The sequence below is a fragment of the Odocoileus virginianus genome, chromosome 21, assembly GCF_023699985.2.
Source record: "Odocoileus virginianus isolate 20LAN1187 ecotype Illinois chromosome 21, Ovbor_1.2, whole genome shotgun sequence".
Taxonomy (NCBI): Eukaryota; Metazoa; Chordata; class Mammalia; order Artiodactyla; family Cervidae; genus Odocoileus; species Odocoileus virginianus.
Genome location: NC_069694.1, coordinates 44,490,212 through 44,510,567, shown reverse-complemented (window position 1 = coordinate 44,510,567; position 20,356 = coordinate 44,490,212). Strand labels below are relative to the sequence as shown.

At 37.0% G+C, this 20,356-nt stretch overlaps 1 protein-coding gene across 6 annotated transcripts in view; it reads right to left on the bottom strand.

Annotated features, from left to right (window-relative positions):
- PPA2 (inorganic pyrophosphatase 2) overlaps window positions 1-20,356 on the bottom strand; it is a 93,715-nt gene that overhangs the window by 40,706 nt on the left and 32,653 nt on the right. For all 6 annotated transcript variants that reach the window (XR_011482529.1, XM_070452258.1, XM_070452259.1 and 3 more), the window contains 2 exons: window positions 18,895-18,981; window positions 10,792-10,918 (listed from right to left, as the gene is read on the bottom strand). Coding sequence is in view for 5 of the 6 variants with exons in the window: in XM_070452258.1 (XP_070308359.1) it covers window positions 10,792-10,918; window positions 18,895-18,981 (214 nt within the window). In the remaining variant the exon portion in view is untranslated. The remainder of the gene's footprint in view (window positions 1-10,791; window positions 10,919-18,894; window positions 18,982-20,356) is intronic.

Here is a 20,356-nt window from a genome sequence, read left to right as displayed (position 1 = left end):
CTGCTGAGTTTTCCAAATTTGCTGTCATCCTGAGTGCAGCACTTTCACAGCATCATCATTTATGATTTGAAATAGCTCAGCTGGATTCCATCACCTCTACTAACTTTGTTCATAGTGATGCTTCCTAAGGCCCACTTGACTTCACACTGCAGGATGTCTGGTTCTAGGTGAGTGATCACACCATCGTGGTTAGCTGGGTCATAAGACCTTTTTTGTATAGTTCTTCCATGTATTCTTCACATATCTTCTTAATATCTTCTGCTTCTTGTTAGCTCCATACAGTTTCTGTCCTTTATTGTTCCCATCTTTGCATAACATGTTCCCTTGATATCTCTAATTTTCTTGAAGAGATCTCTAGTCTTTTCCATTCCGTTGTTTTCCTCTCTTTCTTTGCATTGTTCACTAAAGAAGACTTTCTTATCTCTTCTTGTTATCCTTTGGAACTCTGCATTCAGATGGGTGTATCTTTCCTTTTCTCCTTTGCCTTTTGCTTCTCTTCTTTTTTTTTTCTCAGCTACTTATAATGCCTCCTCAGACAACCATTTTACCTTTATGCATTTTTCCCCGCCTTGGGTATGGTTTGGATCACCGCCTCCTGTGCAAAGTTACAAACCTCCATCCACAGTTCTTTTGGCACTCTATCAGATCTAAGCCCTTGAGTCTATTTGTCACTTCCACTGTATAATCATAAGAGATTTAAGTCATACCTGAATGGCCCAGTGGTTTTCTCTACTTTCTTCAGTTTAAGTCTTAATTGTGCAAAAAGGAGTTCATGATCTGGCCCACAGTCAGCTCCCAGTGTTGTTTTTGCTGACTGTATAGAGCTTCTCTATCTTTGCTCGCAAAGCATATAATCAATCTGATTTTGGTACTGACCATCTGGTGATTTCCATGTGTAGAGTCATCACTTGTGTTGTTGGAAGAGGGTGTTTGCTATGACCACTGCGTTCTCTTGGCAAAACTCTGTTATCCTTTGCCCCACTTCATTTTGTATTCCAAGGCCAAACTTGCCTGTTACTCCATTCCAGTCCCCTATGATGAAAAGGACATCTTTTGTTGGTGTTAGTTCTAGAAGGTCTTGTAGGTCTTCATAGAACTGTTCAACTTCAGCTTCTTTATAGCATTAGTGGTTGCAGCATAGACTTGGATTACTACAATATTGAATGGTTTGTCTTAGAAACAAACCGAGATCACTCTGTCATTTTTGAGATAGTACCCAAGTACAGCATCAGACTCTCTGCCTATGAGGGCCACTCCATTCCTTCTAAGGGATTCTTGCCCACAGTAATAGATATAATGGTCACCTGAGTTAAATTAGCCCATTTAAGTTCACTGATTCCTAAAATGTCGATGTTCACTCTTGCCATTTCCTGTTTGACCACTTTCAATTTACCTTGATTCATGGACCTAACACTCCAGATTCCTATACAAATTGTTCTTTACAGCATCAGACTTTACTTTCACCGACAGATACACCCACAACTGGGTGTTGTTTCTGCTTTGACTCCATCTCTTCATTTTTCCTGGAGTGGTTTCTCTGCTCTTCTCCAGTAGCATACTGGACACCTCCTGACCTGGGGGTTCATCTGTCAGTGTCCTATCTTTTTGCCCTTTCATACTGTTCATGGGGTTCTCAAGGCAGGAAGCTGAAGTAGTTTGCCATTCCCTTCTCCACTTAGGGGCTTCCCTTGTGGCTCAGCTGGTAAAGAATTCACCTGCAATATGGACACCTGGGTTTGATTCCCAGGTTGTGAAGATCTCCTGGAGAAGGGAAAGGCTACCCATTCCAGCATTCTGGTCTGGAGAATTCCATGGACTGTATAGTCTGTATAGTCTGACTCACAAAGAGTCAGACACGACTGAGCGACTTTCACTTTTGACAATTAGGCACAGACATGAATAATATAAATAAGCACTAAAAATAATGTATTCATAAAGTTCTTCTATAAACATACTATTTTTCCTTATGGTAAAGACCAGTCCTCAAATGAATTTGTAACTAACTTCTTAATTTGTCATATTTACCTTTATTTCTAATATTATTGCAATTGAGTTTTTATAGCTTTTTCTAATATGTTTAAGTTAAATAATCAACTTTTTTAACACTTAAAACAGAGAGGAATTAAAAATAATGCTCAACTTTCCAAAGCATTTAACTTTACAAAAAACAGACACATCTGACAAAGTTCAGGCAAAGAACTCATGTTTCAACACGTTCACTCAAGTTAACCCACAGCAAGGTAGATAAATTATAAAAAAGGAAAACTCAAAATACTTAAAAACAAAAAAGCACCCTGCTGACTCAATATGGAACAAAAATACCTGTCAGGTAAAAGCAGGATAATCATATGATTTATTGTATGTATTGGAATACCTGCTAGAGCTAATCAAGCTAATACAAACAAGGATTTTACAGTAGTTATTATGAATACGTCCCAGGACTTTCAGGAATATATGAAAGTTCACAATGCATTAACATGTGGAAATCTCAGATGAGGTATAAAAACTATGAAACTTTCAAAAAAAAGAAGACAAATGACGGGTAGTCAGAAATGAAAAATGACGAATTTCATAGCAGAACTTGGATATGTCAGAAAAATCGGGCAAGTAAAGGACAGAACAATGGAAATTATGAAGTCTGGAGAACAGTAAGAAAGAAAAACTGAAAAGACATGAAGAGAGTTTCAGTGACCTGTGAAACAAAGAGTGGTCTAAATATAATAGATACAAAAATTAACTCAAAATCGATTAAAGATCTGAAACCATAAACTTCTTAGAAGAAAACACAGGCTGTAACCTCACTGACATCAGCCTTAATAATGTTTTTGTGGATCTGACTTCAAAGGCAAGGAAAACAAAAGCAGAAATAAACAAATAGGACTACATCAACCTAAACAGCTTTTTTGAGCAGCAAAGGAAACCATCATTAAAATGAAAAGGTAACCTAATGAATGGGAGGAGAAGATATTTGCTGGTTGTATATCTGATGATGGACTAACATCCAAAATATATCAAGAACTCATTACAATAACAATACAACAACAAAAAACCCCAATTCAAAAACAGGCAGAGGATCTGAACAGACATTTTTCCAAAGACATACAGATGGTCAACAGCCACATGAGAAGATGTTCAACATCACTATCAGGGAAGTGCAGATCAAAGCTACAATGAGATACCACCTCACACTGCTAAAATGGCTATTCTCAAAACCACAAGGAATAACAAATGTTGGGGAGAGTATAGAGAAAAGGGAGCCACTGTAAGCTGGTGGGAGGACTGTAAACTGGTCCAGTCACTATGGGAAACTGCACGGAGACTTCCGGAAAACATGGAGGCCAGGGACATGTGTGGGGAGACGAACATCATCAAATTTGGTTAGGTGCTTTCATCTCCTAACTGAACATATATCAAAACTGTCATCAGTTATTCTAGTTCCAAGACTGGATTATCTAGCCAGCAATGAAGAATAGATTAACAGAACGGTTTTCAACTAGAAAGAATCCATAAAATCACTCAGGGAGATTTATCAAACTATAGATCATGCACACCTCTAACTTCCCACCCACATCCCCATGTGGGGAACTAACTGTACCTCCATGAAAAAGATAAGAGAAAAGAAAGTGAAAATGCTGTTTCTCTAGCATTATTTTCACAAACAACAACATGAAATGAGAAAAGCATTATAATTAGATGAGGATTTTTGTTTCTATTTTTAGACAAAGGCCAGTAACTCAAATGTAATGCCATATCTCCTTACATTACTTAAAAAAAAAAAAAGAAGATAATAGATAACGTGCTTATGTTTGAAGTTCTCCCCAAAGAGAGTAAAAAAGAAAAGGAGTTTCCAACTCTATGGGATGCTCCAAGGGAAGTGACATAAGCACATAAAGCTCTTGTCCCAGTACTGCTGAGGCTGCTTTCATAGGCCTAAACATGTGCATGGCCGGCCTCTAAATAAGGTCCACGGGAAGCAGGACATATGTTTCTAATGACATTTAATAAACATTCACAAGAAATAATAATTGCATCCTGTAATACTCACTGTATTTTTTGCATCTAAAATAAAAGTTTCAGCTCAGAGAACAGTTTTAATAGTTATACTATTCGGGATCTCTCAAAGGTTCTCATGTTTTCCACACTGTTTTACATATCTTACCAATGCCTGTAAGAAAAATATATACTAACATCATGAAAAAGTGGAAATTAATACACTTCAAAATAAGTTAAAACCAATCATAGCATTTCTACATAGAAGACTATCTGTACTGTATCAAGAAACTCTCCTGGAAAAGACTTGGTAGATTTCTTTCCCAAAATATAAACATTCATTGTCATTTCATGAGAAATTTTACATGACCAACAAAATGAAAACCATCCGAGTGCCTTGTATGTAGTAATCCAAATGGTCTTCTAACCTAATTTTAATTGGAAACACATAATCCAGTGGCTAAAAGCTTAGACTTTGGGTCAGCCAGCCTTTCACTGAAGTTTCAGCTCCACCATTTAAAGCTTCCCTAAAGTACCTAAAATCGTGCCAATGTACCCAAGAAATCTATTTCATGATCCTGTAAGTGTTTTGTTAAGCACTAACTCTGAAGATAATTTAGGTCTTTCTATTTTACAAGAAGACAGGCTAAAAATAATGGATTGAAGTATTCCTAAAACAACCAAAATTTAGAGAAGAAAAACTCTAGGGACCATTTACTGATTAGAGGATCAAACCCACAACATTAGAGATGAAGAACGCTTCAAGGTTATGCGACCTTTCCAAGATCAGATAACTAATAAATACAAGAGAAGGTTTTAGAATTAAGGTCTCCTCTACTCTTCACATCACAGGAATATAACTGAAGCCTGAAAAAACACTGGGAGAGGTCAAGGTTCAAAAAAAGAGGCTGAAGATTCCCAGTAATTTAATTCTATTCCTAATTATAGTACATTTTACTCAATTTGTTCCTATTCTTCAACCACTTCCTCCCACACTCCATCCCTACCCACCCATGCCCTATTAAGCCATACCTATTAATGAAATCAAAGGAATGAAGATCAAAAGAGCCATCATTTTTTACTAGAACTTCTAATCATAATTATCCCACCAATGCTTCAATTATTTAAGAGCAAGTGGTCAGCACTCCCAGAAAACCAAGGCCACAGATACTCTTCTGAGGGGCAATCGATGCAGTGGTGAAGAGCATGGGCTCTGGAGTGCAACTGGGTTCCAGAGGCTCCCATAAGCCTTCAGAGAAGACACCAACTGACCCCTGCCCCCAACAACCAATGTCTCAGTTTCCTAATTTGAAAAAAATAGAGAGAGAGAGAACACTAGCACATCTTGATTGAACTTAGGCAAACATTAAGAGATATTGCAAAAGAAGCACTCAGCATAGTTACTAGGCATACAGTAATTGTTCCAGAAATATCAGCGCTCTGAGGATGACAACGGTGACATGCCAGCCCTTGTCTGCACCAAGTACATGTGCAGGAAAGCAAACAGAGCTCCATCCTTTCAGGTTACAGAGGTTAGCATGGATATTTTCCCTTAAGATTACTATGCTGTGCCTATTTTTCCCCTAAATGACATGATTAACTTGTTTTTCAGGAATTAAGGAAATCAAATATTAGTTAATTTGGCTTTTTTAAAAATAATAATTGAAGGGGCACTAGAAGTATTTATTTAGCACATGAAAATTTAAGTCAAATACATTTGGCCTAGAAAGAAAATGAGCTTCCCTGGTGGCTCAGAAGGTAAAGAATCTGCCTGCAGTGCAGAAGACCCATTCAATCCCCGGGTTGGGAAGATCCCCAGGAGAAGGAAATGGCAACCCACTCCAGTGTTCTCGCCTGCAGAATTCCATGGACAGAGGAGCCTGGCGGGCTACAGTTCATGGGATCGCAAAGAGTTGGACACAACTGAGTAACTAACACTTTCTTTCTCTGAAAGAAAATAAAAGAAACTACATAGTTTGACTTTCAAATTTCTTTAAACGTAAGGTGAAATTTTACAAATATGAAATAAAGATAAATTCTGATAATTTCAGGACAAGTGTAATGCTGGCCTTTGATAAAGTCCCAAAAGCCTCTTTTAAATAATTCCCTTATTACTTGTGATTTATTCATCCCAGAATGTATCTACATCAATATAATTGTTCTGCTTATCAATTTTTGAAAACTTTAACATCACTGCACAGGCAGTATTTATTACAGGACAATAAAGAGCAGGTTTCATTTAATACCAAAGAAAATAAATTTTTATAACTCTGCAAGTTGACATAGCTTCCAGGCTTAAAATACCTCCTTATGACATTACTTTACCTGACATAAGGTCCTTAGGCATCGTTGGCAGTTCTGAAGAGGCTCAAACATCTGTTTGGTGAGTATCTGAAGCTTGACATTATAGGAACTGCTTGCTTTAACCAAAGAAATGACATATGCCCTAGGATTACAATTTCAATCTTCTTAAAAAGCTCTGAACTTGGTTATTTCATAACCAAGCACTATTATTCCTAACAGCCAAGGCATTATCTAGTAACAATTAAGCTGCCCTACATAAGACGTCTTATTAACTCTTACAAATTAAGGTATCATTAGGAGCATTAGGGGTTGGAACCTAATTATAGGGCATTAAAAGGTCTTGGTGCTCTTCACGTGTTAATGAGCCAGTCAAAGTGCCCAAATTTCTATCAAAGAGTATAAGGAATTTGTTTTCAAGTGTTATTTAGACTTTTTTTAGATTTTCAAAGTGGCTACTCCAATTTCAGGAGGCAAAACTTGAAGATTTAAATAATAATGTTAAAATGACAAATATAGCTAGCAACTAGCTTCTAACTGAAATGTGCTGTCTCATGCAACGACATTTTTAGTTCAGTCGAGTCAAAGTTTAAAAACATATACACATTAAAACAGAATATTACAGTCTACTGAAGTCTGTACATGTTCATTAGGATCAAACAAGTTATTACCTAACAAATAAAACAACACCAGAACTTCCTTGCAGAAACATAAATGTGTTCGGATTAATATGAAAAAAAAATAAAGTGCACTGTCTATAAATTGTCTTTGCTTTCAAAAAAGAAAAAAATAGGCACTGACCATGTAAAAAACAGCTTTTCTTTAGGTAGTAGAAATGAATAGCAGGGAGTTATTTTTTAAATGTCTAAGTAACAATTAAAATATATAGGAAATAATAAAAAAATTTCTCTATACATTTCTACATTGCACACATCTTCAGAAAACTACTGATTTTTAAAAAAAATTTCCAGATAGTTACCCTTCCTTACATGGTTTTAACCCTTCTTCATATTGAATAAAAATGCCAAGTATAGATGACAATGTTTAAAACTGTTAAAAAATCACTTACTCCTTTGTGATAGAAATTTCAACTCATATACAGTAACTTATACTTAAGGTTACTGCATTAGATATTTTAAGATTATTTAAGTATAAGTTGACCAACAAAACAAAATAAACTATTTCTGACACATATAGACTCTGACATGTATGAGCTCAATTTCCCAGGCATCTTCCATAAAAATTTTTGGAAAGGTACACCAGCCAAAAATGAAAATAAAGAAGAGAATATGAAAGAATCTAAGAAAGAATAGGACTAATAACCCAGCAAGGCAATGAAAAGAAAGCCCATGATGACAGCTAGGCAGCAGGCTTAATAATACAGCCTGTCCAAAATCAGTCATTCAATAAACAGCATGATAAACAAAGTTAACGATACTCATATACTCATATAATACTGTAAATGCCATTCAGTAGTTTTCAACTATCAGATTTAAGAGACAAAACATGATAAACAGCTATGATGAAAGAGCAGAACCTACACATTTAAATGCTGACACTACAGAACTCATAGTATAGCTGAGGGAAGCTGGGAGGTAAGGGGCAGAGAAGGAAAGAAGGGTAGAATCCTCACTGCCCCGGTTTTACACTGGGCAGCCATGAGTTACTGTTCAAAATTAATGAAGCAATAAATATAGTTTGAAGTGTAATACCTAGAGCTATTAAGTAACAGAAGAAGAAATGTGGTAACAAAACTGAGAAATGTATAAGATGTTAAATTTCTAATCTTTCAGAGCAGCGACTTGAAAGAAAAGAAACAGAGGCATGAGGCGCATTGATTACAGAAGAGACGCTACCAATCGAGAACTAAAAACATACGGGGAAGAAGATACCAGAAGTATACTGGGGGTGGGGGTGGGAAAGAGAACATTACTTTTCGTTTTTGTATCTTTTTTATACTTCTGAGATTTTATTTCTAAATACATGACTATTTTTATAATTAAAAAAAAAAAGTCATCCAAAATCTTGTGTTTGTGATTTTAGAAGGTAGACATGAGAGGGACGTATAATAAAATGTTTATAAGTTACTTGGTTTAAGATTAAATACTGTTGATTTATTTTCAAAGATTTACAGTAGATAAGAGAATAGCATCAAACTTTTAATATCTATTAACTAGTATTTATTTAATCATATGAATCCAAACATACATTCTTATGTTACTACATTAAAACCATGAGTTGTTACAAAAGACATTTCCCCTAATCTCAAAATCATGAAGTTGCTTCCTTTATTTCTGAGGTTCCCTCACCCTTGCCAAGGTTCTATCTGTAACCTGGAACAGTATATAAAATAAGCCATGCACTTATAATACTTAAACTCCTCCTGAATTATAAGTTATGTATCTTTAGAAGATGAATTATTATGATACAAGATAGAGCTATTAAATATTGTGATCAAGTCATATAATCTGATTTTGTAAAAATTTCCTCACAAATTTAGGAAGCTTTCAAACCCTGTGTTAGTGAGCATCACTCAGTTCTCATCCCCTCCGATTCAAGAGAGGTGCTCATGAAAACACAGACAACACACCAGGCTAAGGAGTGAAGGAAAAAGTAAGGTTAGGAATGATCTCTGTCCATTAATATTTGCATTCTAACCTTTAGGAAACTCTAGGAGTAACATACTTATCCTATGTAATTTGGTTTCAAAACTGCTAGTTACAAATACTGTAAAAATTACACAAATATATGGTAGATGGATAGCATGCTATAAAATCAGACCAAAATGAGTTCAAGTCGTGGTTCTACCACTTGGTAAAAGTGCAAACTTGGGCAAATTATTTAAATCCTTTGAGAGTCTTCTAAATTAAGAATAATAACCAGTGTTTGCATATGTTAGGGAATTTAAGATGCTAAATCACATCTCCAACAGTACTGGGTGAAGAAGTTTCCTTAGACTCTCAGCCTCTTCAGTTTACAGGGACATTCGTCAGCACAGTTTCGTGACTTTGGTGTGCCACATCACAAGTGATTAGCTGAACGATTTGTTTCTGCTGGCTGTTTCATCATTATATTATCAGGTCTCATTAGAGGAGAAGCTAATGTATTAGAAAAAACTCAAGTTGGATATTTCTTCTTGTTGCATATACATACACACATATATATGCATATATATATGAGAAATATGATAATAAACTCAGGGCAAAATAATTAGATAAGAAATATATATGTTTTAATATGGGCTCAGTCTCATATTTTAATTGTCGTTTTCATGTTTTAGTTTTGCCCCTGAGGTTTATGTACTTCACCCTATCAGACCCCTTCCTTCCTCAATTGCAAGCAAGAATGGCATAAAATTTCTCTTGCTCCATGTTCAAGAAAAGATTTTAAATGCATACAAATTAAGAGAAAAATGTGTTAATGAGTTTCAGTCAATTCAGAAATGGTATACTTTCCAGTTTAGGTAAGAATTGAGATCTAGAAAAAAATAGGATCCTGAATAAGGATGACACCAAAAGGAGAAAGGTTAGAAAAACAGCGGGGGAAATTGGTGAAAGAATAATAACAGTGGCCATATATTCAACACCTGATGTGACAGCCGGATGCTTTAAGTAAATCATCTCTTATACTGTGAACAACCTCACAAGTAGGTATAATTACCTCCACCGATAGATGAGCAAACTGAAATTCAGAAAGGTTAAATGATTTATCCAAAGTCACTTGGGTAGGAAGTAGCACAGCCAGAATGCAAACTGAAGTCTGTCTGACTCCAAGGAGAGTCAACTCTTCATCACACAAACTATTCTGGGAATTTAAATTTCCAGGTCATGAGAATTTTGTGAGAGGGCAGTCATCGTTCCCTTCAATTGTACAAGAGAAAACAGAAACAAGGTATAAGAGCACGTTATGTCCTCGATGGCTCTCCTAGTCGCCCCTGGTGACTCAGCTGGTAAAGAATCTGCCTGCAATGCGGGAGAGCAGGGCTTGATCCCTGGGTCGGGAAGATCCCGAGAAGGAAATGGCAACCCACTCCACGATTCCTGCTTAGAGAGCTCCACGGACAGAGGAGTCTGCTGAGCCATGGTTCATGGGGCAATAGACACGACTGAGTGACGAACACAGCCAACAACATGTGCTTGATGAACACCCCCCCACTTTATTTTCTCCTGTTATTCAAATGAATAAAATAAGAGGTCTAAGAAAGGAGGAGGGTGAGAGGGAAAGAGGTGAGGGGAAGGGAAGCCAGAGAATGTACTTTCTTAGTGTGAACTAACATCTGTTTGTCTGCATCCATTTCTTTCTGCTGTTTCTCCCAGCAGTATGACACAGCGCAGACACAATCATGCTGAACTGCCCTTCACAGTCCGTAGAGAGAATTAGGAAAAAAAATACACTTAACTCCCAAATACACACATTGTGCTTTACACAAGCCCCTTTTAAATTCTAAGAATTCCAATGTCACACTGATCTACTTCTGTTTCTGGAGAGTTCCAGACTTACCATGAAACTTTGAGGCTTCAGGATCATTCACATTGATAGCAATTAACTTCCAATCTGTTTCACCCTGATCAATAAGAGCCAAAACTCCAAGAATCTTCACATGAACAACTTCTCCACGAGAAAGAACCTTTAAAGAGAAAAGAAACTCAGAATCTACAAGGCTTTGGAGACGTTTACTCATATATTATAAAAATCCATATGAAAGATTAAAAGCACTACAGATTGAAACTTAATAAACTTTAATAATTAAAATTATTATAAATTCAATCATAAAGCCTTTTATGATACACTTTTTAGAATAGATATCTTGAGCCCTTTTTAGAAACTGGAATTATGTATAGATCTTAAAATTTAATGTAGTAGGCCTAGAAACTCATACTAAGCAGGAAATAAAGCCACGTACATCATGATATAGTATAAATCTGGCTTCTGCTGCTTGGGGGTAAAAAAAGACATGAGAATTCTTTGAAACTGCTTAACAGTACCTTTTTTTTTGCAAACTATATTTACCGGTTACTAATGAAAAGTAAATTTTTACCATATCTGAATGCAGCCTTAAGATAATGAATGACAATCAAAGAATTATGAATATGTTAAAGATACAGACAAAGCAGATTTCACAAAATGTGTTAAAAAGATTTTAAGAGAAATCAAGAAAGAGCATGATGTTGAAGCAGATGTTCCTTGTGCTAAAGCAAGTTATTTCAGTGGTTCCTTTAAGTTGCCAATACCAAGTTTATATGCATGCGTTCCTTCTATAGCCTTTTTACTTTTAAAGGTTTATTTGGCTATAGAGTTTCACTGTAAGCTGAAATCTGAACACATGCCTCAGAATAATTCCTTCAAGATTTAAAATGCAGCTTTACAACTGGAAATCAAGGTATGCAAATTAAAGTCACTGTTGTGTCCTGAAATTATTTGAGAGAAAAAAGCAGATCTTAAACCATAAAGTCAAATACATCTTTTCCCGAACATTTGCAAAATCAATCTGCAATCTTAATATAATCGGCATGAAGCTGAAATCAGTTTATCCAACAGATTAATGTGACTGTATAAACTAAACTGAAATACCACTTTTAGGAGAACATACACAACTATATTGACCAGATTCTCACATGCTTAGGCTCTATTAAGTACCCAAGCACCATATTAGACACTATGTATACAAAAAGAAAGCACCTCCTTTCTTAAAGGTTTACAATCGTGTTGGAGAGACTTACACACCTCGTGCCAGGAGGGCCTTTATAAAACAAAAATGTTCAAAGTTATCACATAACCATCAAGGAAAGGTTACTACACTGGCTAACTCAGTGATAAACTAGATCACTGGTTCTCAACCAGTGGCAATTTTGCTCTCTAGAGGACATCTGGCAATGTCTGGAACACTCTTGGTTGCCACAACTTAGTGGGTATTATTAGCATCTAGTGACAAAAGGCCAGGGATGCTGCTCAGGATAGTCTCCTGTAACAGAAACATCCACCCAAACTGTCAACAGTGCCACAGCTGAGGAGCCTGCAGTAGACTCTGGGGGCAGGGGTGTCTATCAGAATTACTGGAAACCATATAGTTTTTAAAGGCACATTCTAAATTGTCTTATATTTATTCATAAAAATCAATTTACTTTGAAATTTCATATAACTTTGAGACTTCATGGTTACAAGGACAAGCAGGAAGTATGTCTGGGCATTATCAAGTTTCATCAGAGTGATAATTGCCCTCTGATCTCACAAACAACAGAAGTGGGGGAGACAAAACACTGTCTTGCTATATATAACACATGTAAAATCTGAAAAGAAAATTCTCTCAATCAAAACAAAAACTCAGGATAAGATGCTTAGGGACAAATGGTAAGATTCTAATGAAGAGCCCATAATTCAATTCAACAAATTTTGCAGAACACATAGTGTTAGACATCCAGTGAATAATATTTCTCAAAGAACTTAGCCTTAAAAATGTCTGCATCTGTATTCTAAGTCTATGATCAACTTCTAAGACTCTGCTCCTTTTCCTTTGCCCATTTACAAATATGGTCTTAAAAGAGGCTTTCTTTCTATGATGCTCCTTAGAGGTGATTTAAGGACTAGCCAGGCACAGCCAGGGACAAGATAGAGGAGCGCAGTCTCAACACCAGGTCCTGCCTGGTGGCTCAGAGAGTAAAGAATCTGCCTGCAATGTGGGAGAGCTGGGTTCGATTCCTGGATCAGGATGATCCCCTGGAGAAGGGAATGGCAACCCACTCCAGTATTCTTGCCTGGAGAATCCCATGTACAGAGAAGCCTGGTGGGCTACAGTCCATGAGGTTGCAAAGAGTTGGACATGACTGAAACCACTTAAAACGCACACAGTCTCAATCAAGGTCCACTGTTTAGATGGTGATTAAGTAATTCATGTTTACTAAATATTATTTCAGGTCTCATTAACTAAAGGAATAAATTGCTTTGGATATGAGACCTATTTTCTCAGTTCCATTATAAAACTCTCCATCTACTCTGCAAGGAAATTAATGTACATAGCAGATACTGTTACTAATTCCTTGGGAATCATACAGTTGACCTTGTTTCAAAAATGAGTTTACATTCTGCAACAAGAATACAGGTATGCCTCAAAATTTTACACAGAACTAGACTAGGGTTATCATAGACTGTTCTAGCAATTATACAAAAACATTTCAAAAGATAGGATTTTTAAGTCACAAGTATGCAGGAGTGAATTCTTGCTCCACCATTCTTTGAGGTGATTGAGGTCAATTACTTCACACAAGCCACACACTACTTCAGAACTTGGTTTCTCAACAGTAAAGTGGAGATCATATCACACATTCTTTGATGTAAAGAAAAAGAGCAAAGGAAACAAAAGACACATGAACTATAACATAAGAGGTCTTCTACAGATGTTAATTTTCTCTCTGGGATCTACACATAACTGCTCACACCTGTCAACTGCTAACTCCTGGGAAGCTGGAATGAGCAGAATATGACAGTGACCTACAGTGAAACGTCTATGTGGATTTACAATATGAAGAAGGAGGTAAAACTTCAACTGAACCCAATCAATATGAAAAACCATGGAAAGTAAAACTGCTTAAAACCTGTTATCCTGTGTATTAGGTATATACTTCAGTGTAACAAATCATTATAAATCTAAAGCCTTAAATAGTGTAAATTTATTATCTCACAGTCTCCATACATCATGAGTCCAGGTACAACACTGCTAGATTCTCTGGTTATATGCATATGTGTATGCATAGACACATAGTATATATTATATTAATATATAGTATATATGTTATTAATATTATAATATGTATACTATATATACTTTTATAATATATAATTTTATATAAACATACTATATATAATATATACTATATAAATATATACTATATATTAATATATAATATTATATATTATTACATATAATAATATATACATTGGACTGCAAGGAGATTAAATCAGTCAATCCTAAAGGAAATCAACCCTGAATATTCATTGGAAGAACTGATGTTGAAGCTGAAGCTCCAATAGTTTGGCCACTGGATACAAAGAGCCGACTCACTGGAAAGACCCTGATGTTGGAAAACAGCGAAGGCAAAAGGAGAAGGGGGTCACAGAGGGTGACAAGGTTAGATAGCATCACCAACTCAACAGACATGAATTTGAGCAAACTCCAGGAGGTACTGAAGGACAGGGAAGCCTGGTGTGCAGCCATCTAATGGGGCTGCAAAGAGTCAGACACAACTTAGTGACTGAACAACAACAGTCAACATATTCTTCAGTAGGAAGGAACTAAACACCTGCTATGTACCAAACATTCTATGTAAAATACAAAGGAATGCTTTCAAGATTATGTACACTTTTAAAAAATAACTTACATTTAAGACCTTTAATTTTATTTTAGATAGTGACTTTAACAAGTTTATTCAACAGCCTGTACATCAAGTTTTTCTAGATCCCTTTGTTTAGTCAATAATGAATTAGTGATAATAAGTCAAATCAATTTATCAGGTATATAGATTTTCATGATTTTCAGTTACCAATCTCATTAATTACAGGTTTACTGTCAAATTTTTACATCAGTGAAAATAAGATATTTTCATTTAACCTTTTCACCCACTAAATATCTGCATAGGAATTTAAATTAACAACCTGCATTTAATATGAGCCAAGTGGCCCCAAGGATTATACCTTCAGAATAACAGTTTTCTAGGACACCCCCTACACTGTTGGTGGGAATGTAAATCGGTATAGCCACTATGGAGGTTTCGCAAAAAACTGAAAATAGAATTGCCATATAATCCAGCAATCCCAATCCAGGGCATATATCCAGACAAAACTGTAATTCAAAAAAAATACATGCACTCCTATATTCATAGCAGCATTATTCACAACAGCCAAGACATAGAAAACCTCAATGTCCACTGATGGATGAATGGGTAAAGAAGATGTGGTACATAAATACAATGGAATATTACTTAGCCATAAAGAGAATGAAATAATGCCATCTGCAATAACATGGAGGGACATAGAGATGATCATACTAAGTAAAGTTAAATCAGAAAAAGAAAGACAAATATGATACAATTTCTCCTATGTGTGTACGCGTGCTAAGTCACTTCAGTCATGTCAAGCTCTTTGCAACCCCACTGACTACAGCCCACCAGGCTTCTCTGTCAATAGGATTCTTCAGGCGAGAATACTAGAGTAGGCTGTCATGCCCTCCTCCAGGGGATCTTCCCTACCCAGGGATCAAATTCGAGTCTCCTGCATGGGAATTCTGGGATCAACAAAGGCAAATTATTATATATACTATACAATGAATAAACAACAAGGTGCCACTATATAGCATAGGGAACTATGTTCAATATCCTGTGACAAGCCATAAAGGAAAAGAATGTGAAAAAGAATGTGTGCGTGTGTGTGTGTGTGTACATATATATACAAAAAACTGAATCACTTTGCTCCAAGAGGAAATTGATACAATACTCTAAATCAACTATATCTCAATAAAATAAATTTTCAAGAAAAGAAGAAGAGTTTTCTACTATATAACCTTTCTATCAATGTAATGTTGCTTAATTTAGTAACTCTTCTTATCACAAAATAAGACACAGGAAAATGACCAAAGTAATATAACAGAGCATTTATTATAAGGTAGAAGAGAGGAGGTACTCATTAAAATAGTTATATTCTTCCTTCTAATCTACGCATTTTATATATATTTTACTATCCCTCTGGAGAGAAAATGTCCAAAAAAATGCTCAACTATAGCTTAATCTGAACTAAAGCAAACAATCTAGCCATTTTTCTGCTGGAGAGACAGAGGAACTATAGAGTCATACACACACAAATGAAGTCTAGTCCCTGTCTGTCCTTATCTGGGTATAAAACTAGAAATCAGAATTGGATGCAGATCTCTCCTGAAGGAAAGGAGAGACAGGGGCAAGGAAGAGAAGAGGGAGGGAGATAGCAGGCGGAAGAGTATAAGGAAGGAAAAAAGAGGAAAAACAGAAGAAAAAGTGAAAGAAGGCACAGAAAATCTAAGGAGCAGATGAAGAGAAGGAAAAGAGGAACAGGAATAAGAAAGGAGAATAAGGAAGGAGAGGAGAAAGAAAGAGGAGAGTAACAAAGTATCACAGCAAATAAACAAGTAACAATGAATCAGAGGAAACCATTTACTAAAACAACATTCTGGAACCCTAAAAGTGCTAATATGAATTTCCAGAGATGACGGAGTTGATCTCAGCTAGAAGAACACAAGTCAAGCAGTGACCACACTTGGCATGTCTTTCATTAAGCACACGCTCTGTGCCAGACACTGAACTGAACACTACAGTGGTGGGTCTTCTCTCCGGAGAGCTCACTGCCATCTGAGGGGAGAATGAGGCAAACAATATAGACAGCTGGTCCTAAGGAAGCACAGACCGAAGAGCCAGCGTGTTCGTCTACGGTAAAGGAAGACTCCCGAGAAGTGATACTCCAGCTGAGATCCAAGGATGCGCAGGGGGATGCACAGTGAAAAGAAGGGGGGAGGAAAACCAAGTGAAGGAAGAAGCGTGTTCCATTCTGCAGAGGGAACAGCTTGTGTGAAGGCCTGGACTGAGTGAGGGCAGACGCGTCACAGGAGTGGAAAGCATGGTGCAGCTACAGGGCAGCGTGCAAATGAGGGGTGGCGGGGGAGAAAGTCAGAAATCAGGGGACAAGGCCTAAACACGAACAGAGCAGGAAAACAGTCTGGTATAAATGATGGTAGGGAAAATAAGGCTCAGCAAGGAAACTGGGCGGTGATAGGAGTAATAGGTGCAATATAATTGAGGACTAGACAAAGCTAGCTCCAGTGATAATGCAAAGGAGATTTACAGGCCGTTTAGGTCACAGAGTCAGTACTTTAATGGGATGAACAGAAGCAAAGGATGATCTGTAAGATTTCTCAGTTTCTGTCTCAAGAATCCAGAGGCGAGGAGGGAAGGAAGACACGTGTCCTTCACTGAGAGGAGAAACATGGAGAGGAGGAAACGAGGAATTCAGTTTTGGACACAAGTGTGAGATGCCTGGGAGACAGTCAACTGTAAATGCAGATAGCTAAGAATGTGGGTCTGAGCTGGAGACAGTAACTTGAGAACAAAACCACAAACGGTTGGGACTGGATCACCTCACATGAGAAGAGCTGAACAACGGCACAACTCTCAGGCTAAGCAATGCCTAAGGAGCAGGTAGAAGAAAAGCAGCCTACAGAGAAACCAAGGAGGAGCCAGAATAGAGGATATGCAAGTCACCCCGGTACAGCTGAAGTCAAGCAAAGAGACTGACAGGAGAAGGAAGAAGAGGTCAAAGGCATAAAATTCCAAGGTAAATTCAAGTCATACAAAACATGTGAAATGGGCTGGCTGGATCTGGTTAAGAGAAAGCTACCAGTGATCTTTCTAAGAGCAGTTTCATTGAAATAATGGGGGCACGAAAACAATTTTAATGTGACTGAAGATTAAATGGGAAGGAGGAGATAGAGATGAGTGTTTGCTCTTTTTACAAGTCTTCTTATGAAAGGGAATATGGAAGAAAGTCAATAAAGAAAAGTGAAAGTCACTTAGTTGTGTTCGACTCTTTGCAACCCCATGGACTATATAGTCCATGGACTTCTCTAGGCCAGAATACTGGAGAGGGTAGCCTATCCCCTCTCCACCGGATCTTCCCAACCCAGGGATAGAACCCAGGTCTCCCACATTGCAGGTGATTCTTTACCAACTGAGCTATCAGGGAAGCCCCTAATAAAGAAAGGGCAGTTGTAAACACAGGACAAAGAAGAGTAAAGAAAACAGTGTCATTCAAACGGCAGAAAGGGACAGGGCTGAGAGCACAGGGGAAGCCCTGGTCTCAGTAACAGAAGGAAGGGAAGGAGCATCTGCAGCACATCTGTTTGAGAGCCTGCGGGGAAAGTAAAGGGATCCTTATCTGCAGGCTTCTAGGAGCGCTACAAAATTAAAGACAACACGCTCTGCTGAGAGTGAGAACGAAGTGCAAGGAGTTTAATACAGAACAATAAATACTGGCAATAAACGCGGCAGGAAAAGGAGAAAGAAAGTGAGTGAAGACACGCAGAATTCTGCGGGTCGCAGTAACCTGTGAAAGTGTAAGTTCTGTTTGTACGCAGCAGCCTGGAAGCAGGCACACAAAAAAGTGCCAGCCAGTTCTCATCAGTGTTGAACATCCTGCCTGGATAATGGGCAAGGACGATGAAGCAGGACTCGGCAAACTTATTCCGTAAGAGGACCGAGAGCAAATACTTGAGACTTTGCGGACTGTAGCATCCCTTCCAACCTCAACTGCGGTGGCGGTGCGAAAGTGGCTCAGACAATATGTAAATGAACGGCCAGAGCTGTGTTCTTTATTAAAACTGGTGCCAAGCTGGATTTGACTAGCCATGGGCTCGGGTTTACCAACCCACGGTTTAAGAGAAGGAAGTAAAGATACAAAAAGGGACTGGTATGAGAGGGATAAACAGGCAAGAACTTTGAAGAGTTGAAGAATTGGTGCCTTCTGAAAAGAACTGAAATTTTATGGCATGACTAAAGTAGAACATATGTTAGAACAACAGTCTATGAAACAAACCTTTGAGCCTATTTCACAAACATCAATGGGATCATTATCTCCACAGCAGTCTGTGCTCTTATCTTTTCGATGGGGATCTTCCCAAGTCTAAAAAACAGAAGTAGGGGTGGAATATAGGTTAATACTCTCTATAATCTTTCCATATCATCAGGAAGTTTTACAGATAGTCATAATCCAAGGGAAAAATTCTCAGAAATTAAATAGGCTCAATGCCAACATGGCAGTACATTCTTAAGCATCATAATAATTAAAACAGATTTATACTATTTCCTCCCATCTGTCTCTCATTTGTCTGTATAATCACATCTGAAAGTGGGTGGTATTTCCAAACACACTCTTCTTCCAAGTTTAGTCATCGTCTAAATTCATGCTCACTTTTATTTGGAACTTCAGTTCAGATGTTCCTGTTGTCTGTGCCCTTGTTTCTACAAAATGTCTGAATTGCTGCTTCCATTTTTGCTTTCTTTGACATGGTAACAGCACTGGGTCTTGCTTTCCAGGTTTGAAAATAAACTTCCTATACTTTAAATGACTTCTAATAGAACAAACCCAGTTTTCCCCTCATAAACTAAAGAACAAGATAGCATCTACCAAAGAAAAGAAAAATTCATTTTTGTCTCATTTCATTCCATTTAAAAGATCCTCCACCTTTTCATCAAATCTTAAGAATTTGACAAAAGCATGAAAAGATGTCAACTTTTTAGTTTACTTTAGAGATTATAACTTGTTGCCTACAAACTATATACATGGGCATTTTTATAAATGAACAGCATAACAGAAATTTACTATCAAGTTTAAAGATCCCTTATGCACCATCCTTCCTCAAAACCCTCATGATTAGCTGATTCTGAATAGAACTGTACAAATTCCCTGAAATTAATCTTCTCAGATTTGTAAGATATGCAGAGAACATCACCTCAAGAATCTTATCTAGAATTTCAGATTATCTAAGCTTGGCTCCTCTAATTTTACATGGATAATTAAAAAGGAATGCTACTTAGAGCTAAGCCAAATAGATAAACTCTAACATTTTCTGATTCTAATTATAGCATATTCAGAAATAAGCTACCTCACCATACCAAAAAAAAAAAAAAAAAAAAAAACCCACAGTAAATCTAACTACATTAAGTCTAATTACATTCACACTAAGTCTAACTACATTTCATTACCCTCAAATACTACCATAATTAATATAAGAATAGTAAACACAATTGTCAACCTTACATATTGGTTATAGGTGAGAGCTAACCTAAGTGATACATACACACATACATGTATACCAGGAAGAATGTGCAATCTATTAACCCCATTGTACAGATAAGTGAACTGAAGCACAGTTTAAACTTGTCCACACTCATTCTAAATGGTGGCAACAGGATGAGAACACTTGCTATTAATCATTATGTTACAAAGCCTAAATTTTAGTATGGTAACTGAATTGCAATTACTTTCAGATATAACT